Source organism: Cheilinus undulatus, linkage group 16 (assembly GCF_018320785.1).
Source record: "Cheilinus undulatus linkage group 16, ASM1832078v1, whole genome shotgun sequence".
Lineage (NCBI taxonomy): Eukaryota > Metazoa > Chordata > Actinopteri > Labriformes > Labridae > Cheilinus > Cheilinus undulatus.
The window spans coordinates 37,291,978-37,316,548 of NC_054880.1; the positions used below are offsets into that span (position 1 = coordinate 37,291,978).

Sequence of the window (24,571 nt, forward strand, 5' to 3'; positions counted from 1 at the left end):
CTTTTGTGTTTGTTTCACAGCCTGAAGGAGACAGACAGCTGGTGTGCTCTAATGTAAAGAAACGGTTTCCATTCTGCTCTCTGCTATCCTTTTACAGCTTCAGTTTCTCTATGACCGAGTGAAACCGTCAGCCTGAGGGGGTACTTGGATTTTGTCTGCCAGGTGGACCTCTTCTTCTTCTTCTTCTTCCTCCTCCTGGTGTCACAAGGGAGGGGCCTGCTTACATGCAGGCAGGCTAAAGCTAGCTCTCTCTTATTTCCCTGGCAAATGTTGTCACCACAACCAGTCACATTTCTCTCCTCCTCCACCTCCTCCTCCTCCTACACCTCTCTCTCTCTCTCTCTCTCTTACTTCATCTCTCTCTCCCTGTCTGCCTGACACAAGTCTCACATCTCCCTGGAGGATAAGATGCCATGGGTGCCACAGGAGGGACAGCGCTTTACGTCTGCTCTGTTCTCTTCTTCCTCACAGGTGAGTGAGCTGCTGTGGACGGATGTTCTGCTTGGGTTGTCTGTTGCGTTGGCGCTGCTTTAGGATTAACTGTGGTTGCTGTGTTTTGTAGGCTGAAGTGGGAAGTTTATTTGTGCAGTGGCAAAAGGTAAAAAAGATTTAAATAATAAAATAATGGTACAAGAAGCAAATTAAAGGACTATGCTGCATGTTTTTATCTTTTTTGGAAGGGAAAAGTGGCACTCTAATTTTGAAAATTTTGGCCAGCAATGCTTAGTAACAGAAACCAGCCCTCACAGCCTTTTTTTCTGAAAGTTTTGGAGATTTTAGAGGGTTTTTTTGGTATATTTTGCACACCTTTCCCATAGTCATACCCGTGTGACTAGTCTAGATTAGTTCTTCTTCTCTTGTTGGTAAAAACATCAGGCACAGGTCACTGGAAAGCAGAAGTAACCCCAGCCACAGCTCTATGACTCACTGATGTCAGACATTTACATCTGACACTAAAAAGTCCCTTAAACATAAAGTCTCTCCTCTTGTTTTGATGTTTGTATCATCAACTGTCTTTAAGGAGCTCAATGTGACTTATCTTAAAGCGAGCAGATCATGGTGGTGCTTGGACACGCAACGGGACACTCTATTTAGTGTCCAAACATCCCCGATGTATACGTGAGGGTGATAAGAGGCAGGTGTATGCTGCTCTCTTTGAATGTGTGTAAATGTGTGTGTGGCCAATTAATGAAGATATCCTCTCACCTCCCACTCCATTGTTCTCTCCTATCACCACAACAATATGTGCCTTGTTTGGGGGACAACAGGGAAGGAGCGGGCTCGGCACACTCCTCCTTGCACCGCCTTTTCACCCGGTCTCAGCTGGTGTAAACACAGGCACACTCCTAACGACACACAGAGGGACTCACAGAATGAGGCCTGCAGGCTTCTAAGAGTGGAGCGTGTCAAAGGGCCGTCTGCCCTGCATGTATTATTTAGGACATAACACCAACAAACAGCAAGCCTATTGTGATGAACAACATGGGCAGCAGTCACCAGAGACCTGGATGACACCAGCTGGGTGTCCCGAGGGATGAAGTGTGGACTTTCTGAAGGTGGGGGCAGAGGTGTGGGGGCAAAAGATAAACAAGATATAAGAGGAGGAGATGTTAGGGGGTACATGCAAAGGTGGAGCCAGGGGGTGGCTTGTGGGGCTTAAGCCCCAGATCTTTTCTTAAAAGCGGCAAATCTTTCAGGTTAGTTAAAATTATGTTGCTTATTTATGCCATAATAGATACATGCAAAAAAAAACAAGTGCTTAACAACCTGGCCTTGCCAATGACAACATGGAAATTAAATTCTTAAAGCCAAATATGATTTTAAAGAACCAGATCTTTCTTTACCATTAACACCTTGTGCACTCACTGCAGTAAAAAAGTACTTTTGAATTTTCTGCACTTTTGTGAATTAATTCATATCTGTAACCCAGTAAGTTGCTTTTAATGTTCTTCGTTAAAAAATACTCAGCTCCAGTTGTTATCTTTTACACTAAATTCCTACCCTACTTATGCAAAGTAACTTAGAAAAGAAATATCAGACGTTTTTAGGAGGCAGAGGTAAATTCTATTAAACTTCAACCAGGAGTTTCATTATTGCAGAATGATATTGACACCTAACCTGACATGCCAGATGGATTTCTTTCACACATCCTTCAATAGTAAGTGTTTGGGAAAGGGCAGAGGATTTGAAAAAAACTTGGAGTGTGATTGGATGAACATTCTGTCTGTCACATCTTTACGGGCCAATCAGAGCAACAAAACATGTGACGTAGCCGTGACCAAGGTGCGCATTTGCAGCTACCGAGGAAAAATGCAAACCATGGCGACTATAGACATGTCAGTACATGACTTTTGTCGTTTTTGAAAAGAAAACAAGTCACTGCTGTTCTTTGTTCTTCTTTTAACGAAGGAATGTCTTCAAGTTTGGACTAAACTGGCGCTTTAGCAGCATTCATGCTGGGCGTATGACTGCTGTGTCCTGCATGAACTAATGCCAAGCTTCATAATTAAATTAAAATGACTGATTTTACAAACTACTCAAAACTGGTGCAAAATAGCTACTCAGTTACAGTAACTTGAGTAAATGTAATTAGTTACTTTCCACCTCTGTCTCCTGACAATGAGAAGGTTCCTCGTTTAACGGGGCCTGTTGGACAGGGCACTTCTTTGTGGATTTACATGTCCCAGGGTTTTCTCTAAGCACACTGCTTCCTCCAGCATCCAAAGACAAGCTCATTGGGTTCTTGTACATATATGTGCCTTTACATGACACATGTTACTGGAGGAACCCTTAGGGGGCTCACAAGAGAGTTCAAGCTGTACAGAACTACCTGGTGTATAGGATGTAAACTACAGACATGGACACTTGATTAGTTTACAATAATTCTAAGATCAAGATGAGGCAGCACCATCCAACACACTTCCAAAGCCTGCCCCCATTATTTTGTATGTACAAACCCACACTGGCAGCAGCCTGGACAGTCTGCTCCCTCTACTTCATCGGTAAATGGGTGTGGATGCTATTAAATGGGATTAGCTAATACTGATGGTCAATTCTCCTCTACCATCAGTGTGTGAATGAGGAGTGAATGTGTGAAAGGGTTTGAATGGGTAGGTGTGACCGGTGGTGTAAAAGTACTTTGAGTAGTCTGATGACTAGAAAAGCGCTATACAAGCTCAAGTCCATTAACCATTTACCATTTGCATCAGCTGCCGGTAAACTTCTCTCTTATTTTCTGGCTTCCCTGTTGAAGTGGGATGGCGTGCCCTGAGTGGCTCTCACTTCTGGTATCAAGCGCCTGTACTTTTTACACTTCTGTTGGCCACACAGTAGCACATAGCAAGGAAATGATTCCACATCAGTTCCCAAAACAGCTGTTGTGCACACCAAAAACATCAAATGTGAGAGACATTTGCACCATTGGTGAAGTTATGCACTGAGTAGGAGTTCACGGCTGTGACCTTGGGTGCTCCTTAAGGACATATAGTGCATTTTCTTCATCAGAATGCATTGCCTTGCTATGAGGTCATCTCTGTTTAGTTTTTACCAGAGGAGACACAGATTAACACAGATTTTCAGGAGTTACAGCTACTCTTTCAAAAGTGTGGTTTAATTGTATGTAGTGTGGACCAATAATGAAGTGTTAAGTTCAAACTGGCAATATGGCTATGTATTTCACTTTATTAAAGAGGTGCGACTTTGCCTGAACAATTTTGTTATTGAAATATCTTCTCTTGTTCTTGCCAATAAGGAAAGATCATATTTTACTCAGCACTTAAAGTAAACTTTAAATTGAATCATCTTTACTTTTATTTGAGTAAATTTTAACTAGGGTAACTGTGCAAGAACTGTGTAGTTTTTCCACAGCTGATTAATAGTAACAGACTTATAGATGCCATGCTTTTAGTGTATCAGTTTAATCAGTGACCGTGTTAACTAGTGGCTTTTGATTGTGTTAGTAGATGTGGTCATTACAAAACACAGGAGTCCTTGTTAATAACCCTTTTTTTAGTTTTATTTATTTATTTATTTTGGCATTATGTCACAATATCCTCATCAGATATATATTAAATGATAAAATAAAGTAATACAAGCAGCCATGGACACACCTGACTGAAAGCCACCACTTTGCACAGTCACTTTCTGAACCCCAACACCAATCTTATTTTGATTATTTCTACAGGTTTAAACACTGATTTCTAAATCCAGTCCCAGGTGGTTTTGCAGACATGTTTGTCACTGTGCAGAGACAGTAACAAATCATACATATGTGAAGAATTGTGGACTTGGTTTATCAGTCTATCATCATAAATTGCTGCCATTGTTGTCTGTTGTACTTTGTTGACTGTCATACTTCCTCCACTTCCACACATCCTCTACCACACATGCATGCTATATCTTCTGTAATTTTTGAGGATGTGCACAGACGGCGTGTCAAACTGACACTGGAGGCTGTGGCAGCCTTGATATGTTTGAGGACAGGTAGATACAGCAAGTATATGTGCAGTCTAAATTGCCCGTAGGTGTGAGTGTGAGATTGACCGGCAACCATTACACGGTGCACTCTGCCACTCGCCCAGTGATAGCTGGGATTGGCTCCAGTCCCCACGCAACCACAAACGAAATAAGCGGCATAGATGGATGAAAATTATGTAATTTACCAACAGTTCTTCCTTTAAATTTCTCATTTCCTTTGAGTCATCCCTTAAAAAAAATAGAAATACCAAATATACTGACAGAAGTGAGACAAAAGGACACAAGTAAAAGAAAAGTGTGAGGTTTTGGTGAATTTGCTCTCAGTAGCACTGCCTACTCACATGCTGCTGCTTTACTCAACCTGGCATCCAAATAAAGTTGTTCACTTTTTAACTGTCAGAAAACTCTCAAAATTAAGTTTGAAGCTGTCAAAATGTCCTGCAAAACTCTGAAAATGATTAAGAGGTGTGAACTGTAACATACTGAGCATTTTTACCATGACAGCATATACTAAACTAGAAACACCAATTTGAAACAGCAAGAAAAAACAACATCACCCAGTCTTTGTGTTTTCACTACGAGCCGTTTCAGCTGGTTACTAGAGAACAATCTGTCCTAGCAACAAGGCAGCACTTCTCAACAGACATCAAGGTGCAATAGATCAACAGTTCATGGGTGATTTCAGGCGGGCCAAGTGTTTGTTTTGGGACAAGTTGGGATCAGAGAGACAAGCCTCGTCCTTGTCTGACAACAAAAATGACACTGTGGAGAGCTGGGTCAATATTAACTCCTGAGAGTTTCAGGACCTGCTCATCGTAAAGACAAGGATGTAGATCATGACATGACACAGACAAAGCAGAAGTTTAGGAAATCTGCTTTCATAATGTCACACTTTCTCATCCACAAAATAAATTCAAAACATGCTACGCTTTTATTAAGAGGACCAAATTCTAAGCTAGGGCTTTATGATCTTGAGCACACATAGGTCGCAAAAATCCCTTTATGTACTCACTTTATTAGGTACATCTGTTCAACATTAATACAAACATCTAATCAGCCAATCATATGGCAGCAACCAGTGTATTTAAGCATGTAGACATACTCAAAATGATCTGCTGAAGTTCTGAGCTCCAGAATGGGGAAGAAATGTGATTTTAGTGGCCTTGAGGATGCCATAGTTGTTGGTGCTCTGGTCAAATTCTGACCCTATTATTATAATGTCAAACAAAAAATCCAGACTCATCTGACTGCCATTATTTCTCCAATCTTCTATTGTCCAATTTAAAACGAGCCCATACAAACTGTAGCCTCTTCTCTTAGCTGACAAGAGCAGCACCCGATGTGGTCTTCTGCTGCCATAGCCCATCTGCTTCAAGGTTTGACATTCAGAGATGCTCCTCTGCATACCAAACAGGTGTTTATTTGAGATAACGTTGCTTTTTTTATCCAAGGGTGTAAAATAACGTATTACATTTGCTCCTATTACTTTAACTGTGAAGTGTTTTGGGTACTTGAGTTGAGTGATCTAAGCCCCGCCCACATGGATGGGATGTGTGGGTGGAGCTCCCAATCGCGCTCTTGGGTGGAGTGTTAAGATGTGTTTTATGTGTTTTTTGTTTTGTTTGAATGTTGTGCAGTGATCTCTGCTGGTATTCTTTTGTTCATGTGTCTGGTGAATTGCTGTTGTTTTGGATGTGAGACACATTTGCACCATGAGTGACGTTATCCTTTGAGTCAGATACACACCTGTGACTGTGTGTTCCATAGTGTGTATTCTTCATTGCATACATTTACTTGCTCTGAGGCTGACTCTGTTTTGTTCTTGCCAGAGGGGGCCACTTACCACGGATTTTCAACAGTTACCACAGCTCGGTCTTACTATAAGATGTTTTACACTTTTGAAAGTGTGGTTTAGCTATGTGTAACTTACTGTTTTTGCTGACAGAGTACATATTTAGTTAATATTTCTTAAGTTCATAAAATTAATTTATGATGTCATTTAAAATATACAGCACACTGTGTCAAAAAAACTCAAAAGGAGGACCCAAATGCAGGTAAATGCAGGAGTTTGGGTCTTGACAGCCACAGACTGGGAACCAGGGTAGACAGGAATCAGGAGGCATTCAGCTGAGGCAGGAGGCTGACGGCGCTCAGCTGGGACAGGATACAGGAGGCGCTCAGTCGGGAGTGGTGGCTGAGGCTCTGGGGCTCTGAAAGCAGAAGGCTGAGGCTCTGGGTCCCTGAAAGCAGGAATCTCTGGGGCACTGGAAGCAGGAGTCTATGGGGCACTGAGAAGCAGACTGCTGAGGTTTGGCCTGGTGAGTCTAAGGTTTGGAGGCTGGTTGCTGAGGATCGGGTATGGATTGTTTAGCGAGGTTGACCAGATATTGAAACTGTGTCACGGATGAGCCTGGAAGTTGTCTTACTTCATGATGATTTGTTGCCCTTCTACGGCCTCCATGGGTCCCAGGGAAAATCGCCAGTCGTGTCCCAGCCCAGGGAGAATCCTCTCTTTCAAAAATATCTGCTGGGTCCATATTCTTAGTCAGAACGTTCTGTCAGGATAGTGGTAAAAAACTCAGTGGTTTACAATTACAAACAGTTATTTCACTTTCATTCGCTTTACTCTTCGTGTTATTTATGTTTACATGTGTAATATTTAGGCTACTATTTATGTCCCCTTGTATTGTGAACATTAGTTTAGTTTCAGGAAGAATAAAGGAGTTGAATAAAGACCACTGTTGGAAGTGCATTGCAGCCTGTTTATGACCCACTTCCAGAAGACTGGAGAAAGTATCTGGACAAGAAAAGAGGGTTACAGTCGTGTGGACTGATATAGACACTGTTAGAGTGTTGAATTAAAGTAGATATTAGTTAAATTAACAGTGTCAGTATTGCTGTGTATTTTACTCTACCACAGAGGTGTGACTTAACCTGAACAACCTGGTTGGAGATCTAATCTCTTGTTTTTCTTGCCAATAAGAAAAGATCATATTTTACTGAAAAATTCAGTAGCTACTCAGTAGTAAAGTAAACTTTAAATTTAATTCTTTTTCACTTTTTCTTGAGTAGATTTATAGACCAGTACTTTTATTTCTACTTTAGTAAATTTTAACTTGTGTAATTGTGCTTTTACTTGAATACAATAGTGGTGTCATTTTTCCACCTCTGTTTTTATCAGCTCAAACAACAGTCTGGTCATTCTTCTCTGACCTCTGCCATCAACAAGGCATTTTGGACTCTGGTTTTCCTTGCTGGATTGTTTTAATTCAGCCACATTGGAGGGATTTCCAGCATGGAAGTCCTGTTTAAGTCCAGTCTTTGACTTGATCACTCCAAAACCTTAATTTTGTTTTCAATCCATTCAGAGGTGGATTTTCTGGTGTGCTTTGGATAACTGTTCCTGCTGCATAACCCAAGTGTGCTTGAGCTTGAGGTCATGAACTGATGGCTGGACATTCTCCTTCAGGATTTTCTGGTGCAGAGCAGAATTGATGGTTCCATCAGTTGCAGCAAGTGGTCCAGGTCATGAAGCAGCAAATCAGCCCCAGAGCATCACACTGCCACCACCATGGTTGACTGATGGTGTTCTTTTGCTGAAATGCTGTGCTAGTTTTACTCCACATGTGATAGAAAAGTTCAATTTCTGTCTCATCAGCCCACGGAATATTTTTCCAAAAATCTGGGGATCATCAAGATGTTCTTTGTTAAATGTGAGACAAACCTTTGTGTTCTGGCCAGTAGTGGTTTTTGCCTTGGAGCTCCCCCATAGATGCCATTTTTGCCTTGTCTCTTTCTTATTGTTGAATCACGAACACTGACCTTAACTGAGTTAAGTGAGGCCTGCAGGTCTTTAGATGTCATTGTGGGTCCTTTATGGGCCTCCAAGATGAGTCGTCAGTGTGCTCATGGGTCATTTTGGTGGGCTGGCCATTCCTGGGAAGGTTCACCACTGTTGCAAGTTTTCTCTGTTTGTGGATAATGGCTCTCACTGTGATTCGCAGGAGTTCCAAAGCCTTAAAATGGCGTTGCACCCATTTTCAGACTGAAAGATGTCAATGACTTTGATTCTCATCTATTCTTGAATTTCTTTAGATAATGGCATGATGTGTCAAGCAGGCTGTATTTAAGGAATTCCTTGATTCGACAGGACTGTTAGCAATCCTTCCTGGGTGTGGCTAGTACAATTGAACTCAGCTTCCCAAAAAATGTGAAAAATCACAGTTAATTTTTTAATTCTATGCGACTGGGAGCTAGAGAAGAGACAGATGAAGACCAGATGTGCTGCTGCATTCTGGATCACCTGTAGAGGTTAGGAACCCTAACCCTGAGGTCAAAGAGAGCAAATCGAGGACACCCAGGTTCCAGGCAGTTGTCACCTAAAAATTAAGGTTGGTCACCCTACCTGAATGGGCTGCTAACCCATGTAGAATACCGATGTAGTCTGAGTTTAAAGAAAGCCGCAAAAACAATTTCCTATACAGTGATTCTGTACTAACTTTTATTTACCTTTTCTTCCTTTCCATGCAACATCCCAGACGTCAGCTCTGAGTTCATCCACATCCCTACATTAGTCCATCATGGTATCGAAGGGAAGCCCCTGCTCCTGTCTGTTGAGACTCACTTCTTATTGGATGACGTTGAGATCCAGGGAACTTGGTCCCACACGAGGCCGAGTGGCACCAGAGCCACATTAGTGACATTTACTAAAGAGTCCACAATCATTGACATGATGTACCGGAACCACCTCCTCTTTAAAGGACCTAATGTTTCTATGCTGATCCAGAAATTAAACCCAGACGATGAGGGCAATTACACGCTGGATCTCAACATTGAGTTTCATAACAAGACAGGACTGGTTATAAAGGAGAGGAGAACTGTGCAAGTAACAGTTGATGGTGAGTACCTTTGCATTTAAATGTTGATTTTATCTGTCAGCTCATCTTTAAACTGACCTTCCTTTCCCGTTTCTTTCCTAGTTCCTGTGTCATCTCCAGTCATCAAGAAGAACCCGTTGAATGCAGTAATTGAGGACAAGGCGAACGTGACCTTGTCTTGTTCTGTCGAAAGAGGAACAAGAGTTGTTTTCCAGTGGTTGAGGGACAACATAGCACTAGGCCACAGTGACAGATACCACTTCTCCAAAGACAACTCCACACTGTTTATCAGTCCAGTGAGGAAAGAGGACAAGGGAACATACCGATGTGTGTCCAGCAATCCTGTCAGCCCGGGTCAATACAGCAAGGCTGTGGAACTCAATGTCTACTGTGAGTAGATGCTGTGAATTGACATGCATCATCAATTTTCCTGCACCAGTATCACCTGTTAAAAACTAGTCTTGCTCCCAGTAAGTTCCAAGAAGATCCTTTCCTGTTACTGTCTTAAGTTTCATTTTATAGCATATAGTGATTGATGCTGACAGTATCAATAGCTGCTACCTCAACTGTTTATAACAGTGTTACTCAACCCTGCTCAACCAAAGAGCCAAACAGTTGAAAAATACCTTTGCAAGAGCTGCAAGCTAAGCGGTGAAAAGTGGTTAAAAAATGGGTAAAGGGCCAATAAAAATAAGTTAAAGCTGGCAAAAACAGTCAAAAAACAGAAAAAAAAAGAAAAAAAAATGGGGAGAGAAAGTGGCAGAAATGGGTGAGAAGCTACAAAAAATGATTTACACTTGGCAAAAATGGTCAAAAAATGGTAAAAATGTGGCAGACAATGAGCAAAAAGTGACTGAAATGGGAAAAATGCAGCAAAAAGGTGGGAAAATAGGTTAAAAGCAGCAAAGCAGCGGCACAAATGGCAAAAAAGTTGCATATACTGGCAAAAGGCAGCTTAAATGGATGAAAACTGGCACAACATGGCAAAAAAGGGGGAAGACAATTTAAGTTGCAATTAGCAGGACAAAAGAGGCAAAAACTGGTGAAAAGAGCAAAAAGAAGTGGGAAAAGCTGTCAAAAAGCAGCAAAAAGATGGGAGAATGGTCAATAAGCAGCACAGAGCGGAAATATAGGTAAAAAGTGGCACTTAATGGTAAAAGACAGCTTAAATGGGCAAAAAATCTTAAAAAAGGAAAAAATTGCAAATTTCAAAAACGAAAATAAAAGAGGTGAAAATTGGTTAAAAGCACTGAAACGGGATAAAAATGGCAAAAAAAATTAGTGGAATGTGGCAAAAAGAAGTGGCTACCAAGGAAAAAAAGGGGGGAAATGGCAAATAAGGGCAATGTAAATATATAGACAAAAAATAAAGGTTGACAAGTTTAACAATTAAAGCCTACCGTATAAGTGGGAAACAAACTGATTAATGTGATTTGCCATGGATCATTTCTGAGGTCAAAGTTTCCCTTTCCTAAGGTGTTCTGGGGGAATAATATTTCAAATTAAGACATAGAAGAGCTACAAATAATCACAAAAGAGCCACAAGAGTCACTGGTTTATAAGAAGGGGATATAACATCTTGGTTTGAGAGTGAGGCCAAGGCAGAAGCCAATGTGCTGGGTGTCACAAAAAGCTGGGTTTAAAACTTCAGAAATATGGTGGGACAAAAGAAGGAGAGGAGTCTATAAATGTAGTGGGTCTTTAGCTTTCTCTTGAAAGTCTAAAGGGACTCTGCAGATCGAATGTAGTTAGGTAATTCATTCCACCATCAGGGGTAAACAGAGGAGGAGTCGAGCTCGTGGCTTAGGGCCCTGATGTGATGGAAGTACCAGGTGCCTTTCACTAGCTGAGCATAGCCATCCAGATACATTGATTGATTTGGCTGTAGGATGAACCCATCATGAACCTCCTGCACTGATACCAAGACAAACTATATAATAAGTCATTGTCTGCTTAGTTTTCCTTTCTACTCTCTGCACTGTTTTCCCAGAGTGGAGATATGAAGTCATATGTAAATGTCTGTTAGATCAAACTTCTTTCCTACAACTGAAAACACATGGCAGATCAGGGACATTATTTGCATGGGAGCGGACAGATCTCAAAGAGCTCCTCTGTTCAGCCATAAAGTGTGTGGATGAACTGATAAACAGGTCTGGTTTTTGAGACCGAGGTTTTACTAAGAACTTCCTCGAATTCATGTGAATGTGGTTTCATGTTCATATAACTGGCCTTACTGATTCAAAAGAGCAATAAAAGAGGTAATATATTAGTGTGACTTTTTATGCCATCCTCCACCAAAGCCAGTGTGTTCGAACAGTGGGTTTGTTAATGATCTCTGTTTGTATAAAGAGTTTGGGTGATCATTCGGCTGAATCTTGCAAGGTTCCTCTGCTTCCAGAAATTAGCTGTTTCTGTCTATGGCAGTCATTTCCCTTTTAAGCTCTTAATGATGTTAAAAACGTATATCTGATAAAGGAGTGGGAATAGCAGAGTAACTTAGACCATGCATACTACCCCACACCACCCCGCCATACGATACGACATGATACAATAGGATACAAAATGATGGGAAAATATGGTACTATATCATGTAATGCCATGCAATACAAAAACACGATACCAAGCCATGCAGCTACAGCAAACAGCAAAGCAAACTCTTGTGACTTTTCTCTGTGTAATGTTAGGCATTTCTATTCAGAATATTACCTGTCCCAGGCATTGGTTAAGCTCAGCTGGTAGAAGCTACAGAGGCTACAGTCCTTGATGCACTGGTGGCATGATCAAATCCCAGTTTTGGTGTATGTTTGGTATCCTGGCATGCCAGATAGACTTTGTTATGTGCTGACTGCATAGGTTATGGCCCACATCCATCTGGGCAACTGCCCATGGTCTGTGTTTTGGAAAGGCACTTCAAAATACAAATAGATTTAACTTCAGTTTAGGGTTAGGGTAAGGGTGACAATAACGGTTAGGATACCAAAAGTTCAAAGTTAAATCCTGACCTGCAAAACTTGATTACAAAACATTTAATGAAGCTGAAAAATTGAAAAAGTTGTCCTCCATGAAGACAGTCTAATACAGCCATCGTAGCTTATGTTACTCCATTGGCTGCTACTATGTAGCTAACGTAGCAAAATAGCTTTGTTAGCTTTACTTACGTTTGCTAAATCTCACATTGCTAAAGCCAACCTAGGCACACGGGTTTAATGTTGTTACGTATGTAGCTAGCATCACTATGTTAGCTTTAGCAAAAGCTAAAGAAGCTCAAGCTAGCCACCGTTTGTGTAACTACTTCTAAAACATGTTTATACATAATTTCATCCCAGATTAGACCTCCTCTTTTTTATTAATGAAATGTTCTTAGTCTCTTATCTTTGTAATGTGGTTATTTCATGAATGCAACTGCCAGACTTTGTTTATGAATAAAGTTAAAAACAAATATGTTGTAAATACAAATTAAGGCACTTCCATTCTGAAATAGACTGCAACTCAGATTAAAGGTCTGTGAGAGTGGCTGTCTTTTGAATGTGAATGTGGCACCTGTCACTTTTATTACAGGAGAATCAGAGTGAGGAAACATATGACGTTGGTTTGGGCAGCTCTGGAGAGTTAAGGGGCTATTACCTGGAATGGTCCCTTCTGACCATTAATGTAAATGTGCTATCTTGCCAAAACGCTTCAGGGTTCTTCTTTAGTGTATCAAGTATTTCATCAGGAGTGGACTGTCATGTTTCCCTGACCCTCTGTTGGCCCCTGCAGATGGCCCTTACAACCTGGAGGTGAACTCAGGCCAGGGACTGCGGACAGGGGAAGTGTTCACCATCAACCCCGGAGAGCTGGTCTTCTTTGAATGCCAGGCTGATTCCAACCCACCCAACAGCTACGTCTGGATCTCCAAGAGCCGCAACTCCACCCAAGTCATCACGGAGGGCCCGCGGCTGGAAGTGCGCTCCTACAGATTGGCTCAGGCTGAGGAGTACCTGTGCCGAGCCTTCAACAACGTGACGCAGAAGCAGGACGAGGCCCAGTTCACTCTAGTGGTGGCCAGCTTAGGACCAGGTGGGTAGGAGGTGGAACATTGCAGGAGGGAATGTAGCGTGGGTAGATTTTGGGAATCCTTTGAGATAAACACTCTGTAAACAGTGCGTCATGCCAAAAGCAAAGGAGGTTTATGAGCTGAGAGAGATATATCATTATCATGACAATGATAGACAAACAAGAAGGCCAGCTTTGGAGACGATTGGGTACATAAAATAAGCCTGTTGTAGTGTGTGTACAACAGGTGAAAAGTCAAAACAGGTTATGACTATAACATGAAAAATACATGGCAAATGAGAGCCCAGTTTTTAATCTCTGTTGCTAGGTTTCTGTGCCTGCTGCCTGTATTAAAGTTCAGTGGCTGGGAAAGCAAACAGTGGATGACAGCTGTTGTATTTGTTGACCAAGTTTTATAGCATGTGCAGTTTCTGTGTGCAGAATGCGACATTGAAATGTTGTCTTGGTGATACTGAGAAAGGCTGATAGCAACTGCTGATACTGGCTATGATTTAAAATGCTGCTCATTGACTCAAGAGAAGACATTACAGCCTGAAATGTCAGAACAAGTGATGAATCATAGCCTACTGATAGAATCCTTTGCTTATCTTCTGATGATAGCCATGTTAGCTGCCGTGTTAGCCTTGTGTGCACCACGACTTTAACTAAAACTAGCATGAGCAGGCTAAGAAGCTCATACTGAAAAACTGAAATGCTGATTCCATGAAATATTGTGAGCTAGGGAGGGTTTTACAGTTGCAAAAAAGGTTAGTTGTGAAATATCTAATACTAGCTAATGCAAGCTAGTATGCTAATGTTTAGGTTGTCCTAAACTGCGTACTTCTATTTACTATAGTAAATATTACAAGTGCATAAGTCTCCAAGTGCATTCACACTGAGCAGTGTACTGAAATAAAACAATGGACTCTTAGCAACCTCAATATATGCCATATTTATGCCATATTTGTGACATAGATGAAACTTTTAGCAAGCTAGCATGCTACCTAACGTTAGCATCCACCAGCAAGTTTTTCAGTACCTTCATGATTTTTTCCTGAATCCTTCAATGGCTTTTTTTGGTAAATACCTCAGAGCTAGCTAACGTTAACATCCGCTAGCAAGCTAAAAAGTTATTAGCAACTACAGCACTTCAAGAAAAAGGCATTTTTGTAGGTAAAGAAAGTTAAATTTCTTTGAGCAAGTAATGTTAACATAAAATGCAAGTTATATGAATCTAGCAGTGTGTCCCAAACTGCATACTTATGTTTTAATTACAACAATTTTAGTACATAATTTATCATTTATTCCTGAATCCTTCAGTGGCTTTTTTGTGAAAAGGTCAGAGCCAGATAACATTAGCATCTGCTAGCAAGCTTAAAAGTTAATAGCAACAGCAGCACATCAAGAAAAATGCATTTTTTTAAATATAGGTATAGTAAGTTAGATTTCTTTGAGAAAGTAATGTTAACATAAAATCCAAGTTACATATGTGTTCCAAACTGCATTCTTATGTTTTAATTTCTAAATTTTTGAGTACATAAGTGCATATGGTGTGTTTAAACTGAAAAGTATCCAAGTAGTACACTCAACAACATTGAAGAGCTGGAATTGGAACGGATGTTGACTATTAGCATGCTAGCGTGCTAGCTAACGTTACCATTCTCAAGCTAGCTAACCTGTTTTAAGCAACACATTTCAATCAAGAAAAAGGCATTTAAGTCCAACTAAGTGTGGAGTTCCACAATGCTCCATACTGGGCCCACTTATATTTCTCATACATCAATGACTTACTTTAATATCAAAGCATTATTTTATTGAATGAACAGTGTTAAATGAAGGATTGACCACTGGCCCAAGTGCAAGATTATCTCTATATGTTTAAAAGAGTTAAAATGCAAAACTCTCTCAGAAAATATCCAGCCTAATGCTATAGAAAAATACGTGAACATGTTTCATATGTTATTATGTGTTCTTACAACAAAACCTTGTTGATCTGTTTTCAGGTATGTTTATCCTTTCATTTGTTGTGGTAGTTGCTACCATGTATAATACTATTCCTCTATTCCATTTTTTATGGCAGAATGGTTAGACTCATCATCTACTAGAACTGAAATGCTCATACTGCTCAATTATTTCAAAGTCTTCAACTGTTAAACATGTTTGACATAGATATACCACAAAAAGGCACTTTTGTTTTCCCAGTTCCTTCATAATTTATTCCTGAATCCTTCAATGGCTATTTTGTAATTTGGTCAGAGATCCATCGTTATCATACCAGATCTGTCGACCTTCTTTATAATCCATTCGACAGAACCATCCCTGGACAGTTCTCAATTAAGCCCAGAGACCCAGGCATCCTGAGCAGATTTTCTGCTTCTCTCTCTTGTCACTTCTATGTCTGGTTTTAAAAGAGATCTTAAACAAGTGTTTTTGACTGCATACAGCAATCTTTAAAATGTATTTTGTCACAGTACAAAAATGAATTGTTACTGTGTTATCATCCTGCTTTTAGACTTTATATAAGAAATAGAGAAAGTTTGTTTGAATAGAAGCAAGGGTAGATAACACTCCATGTGTAAAGGTTGATTCATCACATTTTAAAAGTTTTTATAGACATGTCAAACTTTGAAATGTCACTGAAAATTAGACTATCTAGAAAATATCTCTTCTTTTTGCTATTATGTGGTCAGCTTTGGTGTTCTGGTGACAATTAGCCTAATTGAATAAATTTTACCTTTACTTTACCAGAACCTTTAAAAAGGGTCTTATAAACTTGCTTCAAGTTAACAGTTACTAATTAGCTAAATATAGTTGATTATGATGGAAGAATCATGAGCACACCAGATAGGTTATTTGACCATGAAGAAACTTGCTAAACTTTAAACCCAATTAGCACAGCAGTCACTGAGATGATTCAGTCTGGATCAAAGTGTTGAATCCATCGTTAATGTGACCAGATTTTCTATCCTCCAAATAGGGACACTTAATTTGAGTTGAAACTGAGTCATGTAACTATTTTCATGAAAAGTTTTAGTTCATTTTGACTTTGATGGCAGCAACATATCTCAACAGAGTAGGGACAGGGCCATGTTAACCATTTTGTAGCATCCCCCCCTCTTTAACAACAGACTGGAAACACTGGGGAAGTAAGGATACCAGTTGCTGGAGTTCTCTGGAGAGGAATGTTGTCTCTTTCTTGTCTGATGGAGGATTCCAGCTAGCTAGCTAAGATTTGACAGTCATAGGCATTTTTTATTTAAATTTTACACAACAATCCAACTTTTTGGAATTTAAGGATTTAATTATATAACACCAGTTGGCACAAAACACAAGGACTGAAGAAAATGTTTGAAAAAAATAACATCTACACCTTTAGGGTGGTGTACTGGGTGGATGTGGTGAGTAAGCATGGCCTAGGGTACCGTCCAGATGGACAGTTGGGCTGCCACAAGGTTGTGCTGTGGATGCTCCAGGGGCACAAAAAAATGGTGGGGTTTTCTGGGCGTATCACAAGCGGTGAAAAGGTCTGTCAAAAGAAATGCCATTGAGCTTGACCTTGGACACAGAGCAACAAGAATGTGTGTCGACATGCACAGAGGAATCAGGAGTAAGCTTTGATGTGCAGTATGTTCGGCCTTGTCCACACGGAGATGAAAATGATATATTTCAGTTTTCTTAAAAAAAAACGTTTTCTGTAAATACAGGACTACTTCAGGAGATGTCCGTGTAAGCATGGAACCACTGAAAACGACTGAAAACACTGTAGTATATATGTCAAGCCTGTAAGTGGCGCTGTAACGATGCCATGGAAATGCACCAAAAGAGAGAAGTAGATCACAGAAAACTGTCAAAACTTTCTCCTAGTTGCCCCTCTGGTTGTCCTCCGCATTGGATTTAAGAACATCTGGTGTATGCTGTTCATGGTGGTGGTAAAGGAGCATCAAATTTATCTGTAAAAAGCCATAAAAAGCTCAGTCGCTTCTGCAGCACAAACAGCCCTGTAATCCACCATTGTTGTTTTGGTCGGACCTGCGCATGTGGCATAAGTGGGCTACGCTATGTATGACGTAACCGTTTCAAGAAAGATGTGGTTTGCTGTTCACACGGAGACAAAACGGTAAGCGTTTACAGATTTGTCCACTCTTTGTTCACTTCACCGGTTTCAAAAAGTAGCATTAACGGCCCCTCAAAACGCCATTTCTGTGTGGATGAAATGTCGATATGACAAAAAACTTTTGCGTGTTCTTCTGAATTTGTCTCCGTGTGGACACAGCCTAAGTGACCTTTCACTATAGGTCAAATAGCAGCTGTCTTGGCAACAACAATGATTGACACCAAAAAATACAGAGAAAGTGATGCAGGCATAGTTCATGTTGCAATGTTTTGTTATTTCCTTATTTCCATTGGCTAAAATCTCGACAGGGGCTGTTCAAAAACGGGACATATTGGCGTTTTATTATTCTTGTTGGGACACAAAGCCTGCCCCTGGTAAATTGGGACGTCTGGTCACTCTAACTAAACCCCACCCATAGCTACCGCCTTGTTCTCTTTAAATGACGCTGATTGGTCCAATCATTGTTTGGTCCAGCACAAATGTTGTGGATTGGAGCTTTTCAAGATGGATTTGCCTACATGCCTTAAATGTATGCACATGACTTTATACAGACGAATCAATGTTTCAAGCATGGTGGATTGTTTGGGTATTTCAGTTGATTCCAATCAGGGCAGCAACTGTTCAAAACCAGAGCATATTTGTGTACTTTAGATTTTTATTGGAACATGAGATATGAAGCTTGATGATAGATGGTCGCAGTCAAACCAGGATGTATGACCACCCCAACCTTAAATCAAGCTTTTATCTCCATCGTTAATATGAGTGTCTTTCATGTTTTCACTTTAAGGAAAAGAGAAGCACATCCAGGATGACAGCCCTGTGTCTCCTCTGGCAGCCATTACTGTCTGCTCTTTATTTATCATCGGCTGTATGCTGCTGTTCTTCCTCAGGAGAACCTGCCATCCTAAAAGAGGTAAGCCAGTCTTAAAGCTGTTGTTTTTACTAAAGTGGTTTGCTGTTATCATTATTATGGTCCACCCCTAAGAGTTTAGACCTCGGAGACAGTCCTACAACCTGTTTAACATGTTTCTGTTTGAATTCACATATCAAATACTGCAGTGAGATCTTACACATGGAGCATTATTACTGATATAGATAGCTTAGAAAGGTCAAACTAAAGGTAAACAAGGCAAAATAACTGCTGCATTTGACAAGGGTAACATTCAAAGATGTTATGACACTTCTGATCAATCTGCTTCCTTTCTCTCTCTCTCTATGATCAACAGTGCTAATGAGTATTTATAACAGGTAAGAGACTTTGAATTCTAAGAAATACAGACAATTACATATTAATTTCATATGACATATAACATTTTATATGCAGAGTACATATTTTATGATGCAAAAATCTGGCTTTGTCTGTTTTTCCAGGCCGCTTTCAGAGCAGAAACGACCACATCGTTCAGGTGAGCTGCTGCTTGTTTGCATGTTTTTGACCTCCTGCTGATGATTAAAACAACATCTAAAGACATATTAAAAAGTAGGAGTCAATCTCTAACCCTAGTAATAGTTACTTTCACTATAGAATTTAATTAGTAACTCTGGAGGCAGGATTTTCTCAATCAGAGGCATAAACATTCATCTTTCATAGTGAATTTTTTTAGTTTATCATGTCAGGTTTATCTCCTATCACATATTGTCAATTCGCCTTTTAAAATGGGGCTGGAAAATGAAGCACACAGTTGATGAGATTTCAAAAAATGAATGCACTACTTATGGACCTTAATCAATTGCAATCAATGCATTAATGCAGACAGCCCTATTTTAAACTGAAATTATAAGCTTATAACCTTGCAAAGCAAATTGGCCAGAGCCCATGTCTGTTATCTTGCAAAGCTCCAATCTGAAATGCTTGTGTCCAGTCTGAAAACCGCACTAATCTGCATCATTTGAGGAGATCAAAGCAGTAGCTACTGGTGGGGTTTAGTTGTACTGAAAGCTGACAGCAATGGCTGCCGCACGCAATGATGTAGCTAACCTAAAGCAGCAGTTTTATCAGAACCCAACCACATTTCTTTATGAAAAGAAGAGCAAAAGCTTTTCATGGTGGAGAGGATGTATCGCTCTTCTCCCGACCTGCTCAGGCATGAATTTGTAATAGTTACAGATAGGGTTTAGTTGTACTGTAAGCCCATGTGTAGCTACAGTGGCAGTTTTAATCAAATTGGGACAGAATTTCTTCATTGAAAGAGGAGCAAAGAACCTCACTGAAAGCCTCTCCTGGCTGAGAAGATGTTTTAGCACCTCTCTTAAGTACTGACTGGCCTTGGCATGAGTTATATCCATCAACAAGCTCCAGTCTGCCAAGCTCATGTTACTCACAGGGGCTTGGTTGCTCTGATTGGCCTGTAATGAATGTGACATCCAATCACCTTTCAACGTTTTCTGAAAGATCCTGCCCTTACCAAACATTTTGTATGGGAGGTTTCCAAGATGATAAATGCAATGGATATATGAAACAGTCTATCTGGTGTGTCATGTTAAATGGCTGATAAAGCAGTGCCATTCAGCCCCTATGAAATAGTATGCCCACATCAGATTATTTTATAAAATATTTGTTTCATGTTGTTTCTTAGATGATCATGTGGATAAACATGGCTTTAGTCGTCCATATAAACAGAAACTTGGCACCAGAAAGAGAAACAGGTTTCAGGTAGGAGTAGCCTAAAGCCAAAGTAAACATCATGATGTGGTGATGAGTCCAACTGAACAGCAGGCCTTTGGTTTATGGCCACATAAGATTCTTGTGTTATTGTAGTGTGTCAATAAAGATAATGCACTAACCGTAATTAAAGTATTGTTTTAACATAAAGCATGTGCATCTACAGGTCATGAGGATGCAACAGAAGACTTTGGCATCTATGAATTTGTGTCCATACCTGGGAAGATGGAATCTGCACAGGTATTTAATACAAGTTCAGTTTTAACACTGCAGAATTAGAAACTTCCCTCACTGTGTGTATTAATAATTTCCCTGTTTAACTGTCCTGCAGGCCTCATGCAGATCTCTGGCTCGCCTCGAGTCTGTTCAGGATATGCACACCACCATCTATGATGTGATCAGACATGTTCCTGAAACCCCAAGCCACAGTTTGCTGAAGTAACTTTAAACAGGAGCTGTTTGGCGTTGTTTCACTTGAAGACTCTGGTGTAGCTTTATTCTCTTCAATCTCAAAGCCGGAAACTGGATTTGATGGCCCACTTTTTTGCACAAGAGATGAAGGAGAGTCGTGGCCTGATCGTGCACTGTTATTCCCCACAGTTTGGGACATTTTTGAAATATGCTTTTATGACATTATTGTGAGATGAAAGTGTTTGTATGGCTTGAATTCAGTCTATTTATGTTGTATGCCGAAAGCTGTAACATTTTGTTCTTTTTTTTTTTTTTGAATGAATATAATTAGTTACTTTAAAACATTTTGGAGACCAAGATGGTTCCAACTCCCCTTAGCTTAAAATCTATTTAAAATAATTTAACTCTAATAAGATTTTTTATTCATAATATTAATATTGTGTAATTTGACATCCCTGCTAAGAGAGCCTGTTTTATTAGAAGACAAGTGTTATGATGAATGTTTTTCTTGTATGAAATATATATATAACTGTAAATATTGTATATTTATTATACTGCAGATTCTCTATACCTATTCTATTTCTTTGCTTTGTCCAAATCTATTTATTCCTGTTGAAACACTTAACCTTTTTCTTCACAAATGTAGCATTTCTTCTGCTCAACATGGATACACTGAAATGCTGAAACAAGAAAATGATGAATGATTCTGTACAGTTTGCATCCACATGTATGTTTTGTACTTTATTAAAATATAACTTAAATCTACTGTGCTGTTTTTTAAATACATGCAATCCTACAGCTCTGCCTGCATTTATAATGGTACTTTTGAATGTAATTTTCAAAAAAATTGGCAGCATGGCATGAAATGAACACTTTCTCACTTACATATCCTTGAAAAAGAATATTTGGAGCCAGCAAAGATACCCATTCTGCTTCACAGTCAGTCTTTGTCTGATGTCTTGGCTGCAATCTCTCTTCCCACAAGTGTTGTGTTCGATGTCTTGAAATTGCAGCAGAGAGCCCGTCTCTCTCAGCTCTGCTGGATTGGTATGCGGTGTACCTGGCGGGATCTGGAGACAGGCAGCAACAGACGGATGGTTCAGCATGTGGCAGAGTGCCCTCCACCTGCTCCTGCTGACACCTTGTCACGAGTTGATAAAAATGTGTGTGCTTGCTTGATTCTTTGTGTGTTTATGTGAAAGAGAGATCAGGTAGAGGGAGGAGGAGAAAATAGATGCACAAAGTGTGCAGAGAAACAAATCCAAAAAGATAATTTGTTAAGAAAATAGAAAAATTATCTGCAAATTGAAATGTATCACATTAAGACAACAGCAGCTTGCTTTCTGCTGTGATTCAGCTTATTACCAAAACAGTGTGTTACTCATTGTGCCATTTCTTTCATTTAAATCACTGTTAACACCACAGTATACACACACATCCAGATTCTCCTGAAACTACCTAAACTGACTAATCTGAAGCAATTAGCTGTGTTTTTTTCCTTGGAGAAATGATGAGTTTGAGAGGTTTTCAAGAAAATAAATGAGACCATTGTGAAATTTTCCCCCTTTTCCATAAAGTATTGCTTTTCATGATCCTCCCTTGCATAACAACAAGCAGTTTAATAAAACTTGCCCTAATTATAGCGCATGAAGTGACCGGCTGAGTGTGCTATGTCTTCGTGATGGCATCTCCGGGTAAGGGTTGCCATCTGTTCCGTCTCAGTGTGTGCTTAAAGGGAGGCGCCGCACTGTGGATGACTGCCTAACAAACAACAGTAGAGTAAATTCACCTGAGGAGATAGACCTCACCTTCATTTGACTGGGAAATAGCCTGAGGCATCATTAACCAGGAACTAGAGCTCAGTGTGCCTACTGTCTGCTGCATGCTGCCTGCTTTTAACCAATGCTGCTCAAAATAACCCCAAGGGGGCTATTACATAGCAGGCTGAGTGTGTCTGGAGGCAGCTTTTTAAAATTATTTTGTATGGTTGATAACACAGAGAAAGGTTTAACTGCTCTGCAAAGATGAAGCTACATGGCACTAAGTCAAAAATGGCACGACATGGTGACATCATTCTCAAAGAAGTAAATACAGGAAGAGGTTTGGTAAATAAATGATGTCATATTTGAAACTGTAACATATTATTCACCTTAACCCTGGCATTACCTTCATTAACATAAGGCTCAAAATTTGATGAACAAAACACATGAAAAGAGAGACTCCACATTAGATTTTTTTCTCCCTGAAATATTCAGAATACAAAAAGCAAATCAAGGGAACCAAGAGAGATGGGAGACCTCGACAACAATCAGAATAAGTACTCTCTTACATCAAAGTGTGATGTTTGTTTCATTCTAAAGAAATGCCAATTCAAAATAACGGAATGATAAAATAGTAGAGATAATATAATGCAACACATGCAGCAGAGAAAACATTTGATTATTGAAGCTGACACAACATTATTTAAGAAGTTTTTATAGGCCTAATAGATGCAGACGGCGCTTTTAATTGCTTAATCTCAAAATAAACTAATGATAAAAAATCAAATTAGATAATATATATAGAAACACATATGAATATATATAAAAGTGCTGTCATGAATAATTGCATTAATCCCACTTAACTATCATCCACAATTAGCTCACTACTTTAATGGTGATTAATCACATGCTTTATTGGTCCTTTCAACACACTTGTTTATGCCACTGTAACTTTTCTGTGTTATGTGCTACTTGTTTGTTTTCATATGTTAAAAAAAATTAATAAAAGATTAAAAAATGCAAAGATAATCAAGAAAATTTCTGAACAAACAGTCAATCACTATCCCACACTTTTTTCTCAGCAGATCACAGGTGTTTCACATTAACTCAATTAGGCCTAAGCATCCATTAATTACCCTACCTGAACATTCTTTTACTGTTTTGACCTTGAAAACATTCCTCACCTTTTACCTCTAGGTCAGTGATACTCAACACGTGGCTCTTGAGCCATATGTGGCCTTCTGGTGATGATTTGTGGCCCCTTAATGTCTCATTTTATAAATATTCCCCCAGAAAACCTTAAAAAAGGGAAACTTTGACCTGAAATTATCCATTGCAAGTCACATTAATCTGTTTAACACACTTTATTTGCCTTTATTTGCTGTTTTTTTGGGCCACTTTTAATGCATTTTTACTGCTTTAAGCTTGCTTTTGCCACTTCTTTTTGCCACTTTTTATCCTGTATTTGCCTTTTTTCACCAGGTTTTTTTTTTTGCCTCTTTTCTCTCTTTTTTTTTGCCACTTTTTGCCCATTTAAGCTGCCTTTTGCCATTTAATGCCACCCTTTTCCCCATATTTTCTACTCTTAGCTGCTTTCTGCCCATTTTTCCTACCTCATTGCCAATTTTAACCATTACACTCACTTTTTGCCATGTTTTTGCTGTTGTTTTTTTTGACAATTTTTGCCACCTGTAACTTAATTTTTGGTAACTTCTCAACCATTTTTGCCACTTATTCTTCCATTTTTCACTTTTTACCTATCTTTTACATTTTTCTGTTTATCTTACCCCTTTTTACTGATTGTGGACCATTTTTGCCACCTTTTATTTAATGTCACTTTTCACCGCTTACATTGTGGTATTTTTCAACAATTTGCCTCGTTGGTTGAGCAGGGTTGAGTAACGCTGCTTTAAGTGAGTGCTAGAGCAGAAAGGGGGAACAGTCATGGCAAAAGAATCATTACTGAGCTGCAGTCTACTTCCTTTCAACATTTCAGTGTTAAATCACTGCCACCTAGTGGGAGAAGACAATAGTGCATGTATACAAATATTAACAGGACACTACATTTTGTTTCAAATTTGGAACAGTTTGAGTACTTTAACGTTAAACTCCAATAGTTTTATTTCACCGGTGATACGTCCACGGTTTATGTCTCAAACAACCCTTTGAAGGCAAAAACTACATTTCCCATGTTGGTGTGGAATTTTCCCGTTCCTACCGTACCAGTCACGTGACG

The 24,571-nt window shown here is 39.7% G+C and overlaps 1 protein-coding gene across 1 annotated transcript; it reads left to right on the forward strand.

Moving 5' to 3' along the window:
* Positions 1-398: 398 nt before the first annotated feature.
* On the forward strand, positions 399-21,182 carry hepacam2 (HEPACAM family member 2). Its single transcript, XM_041809737.1, has 9 exons — positions 399-471; positions 9,015-9,374; positions 9,456-9,743; positions 13,113-13,412; positions 18,290-18,415; positions 18,729-18,750; positions 18,874-18,908; positions 20,331-20,404; positions 20,496-21,182. The coding sequence occupies exons 1-9, from the start codon at positions 414-416 to the stop codon at positions 20,604-20,606; spliced, it is 1,374 nt and encodes a 457-aa protein (XP_041665671.1). The 5' UTR covers positions 399-413; the 3' UTR covers positions 20,607-21,182.
* The last annotated feature ends 3,389 nt before the right edge of the window (positions 21,183-24,571 follow it).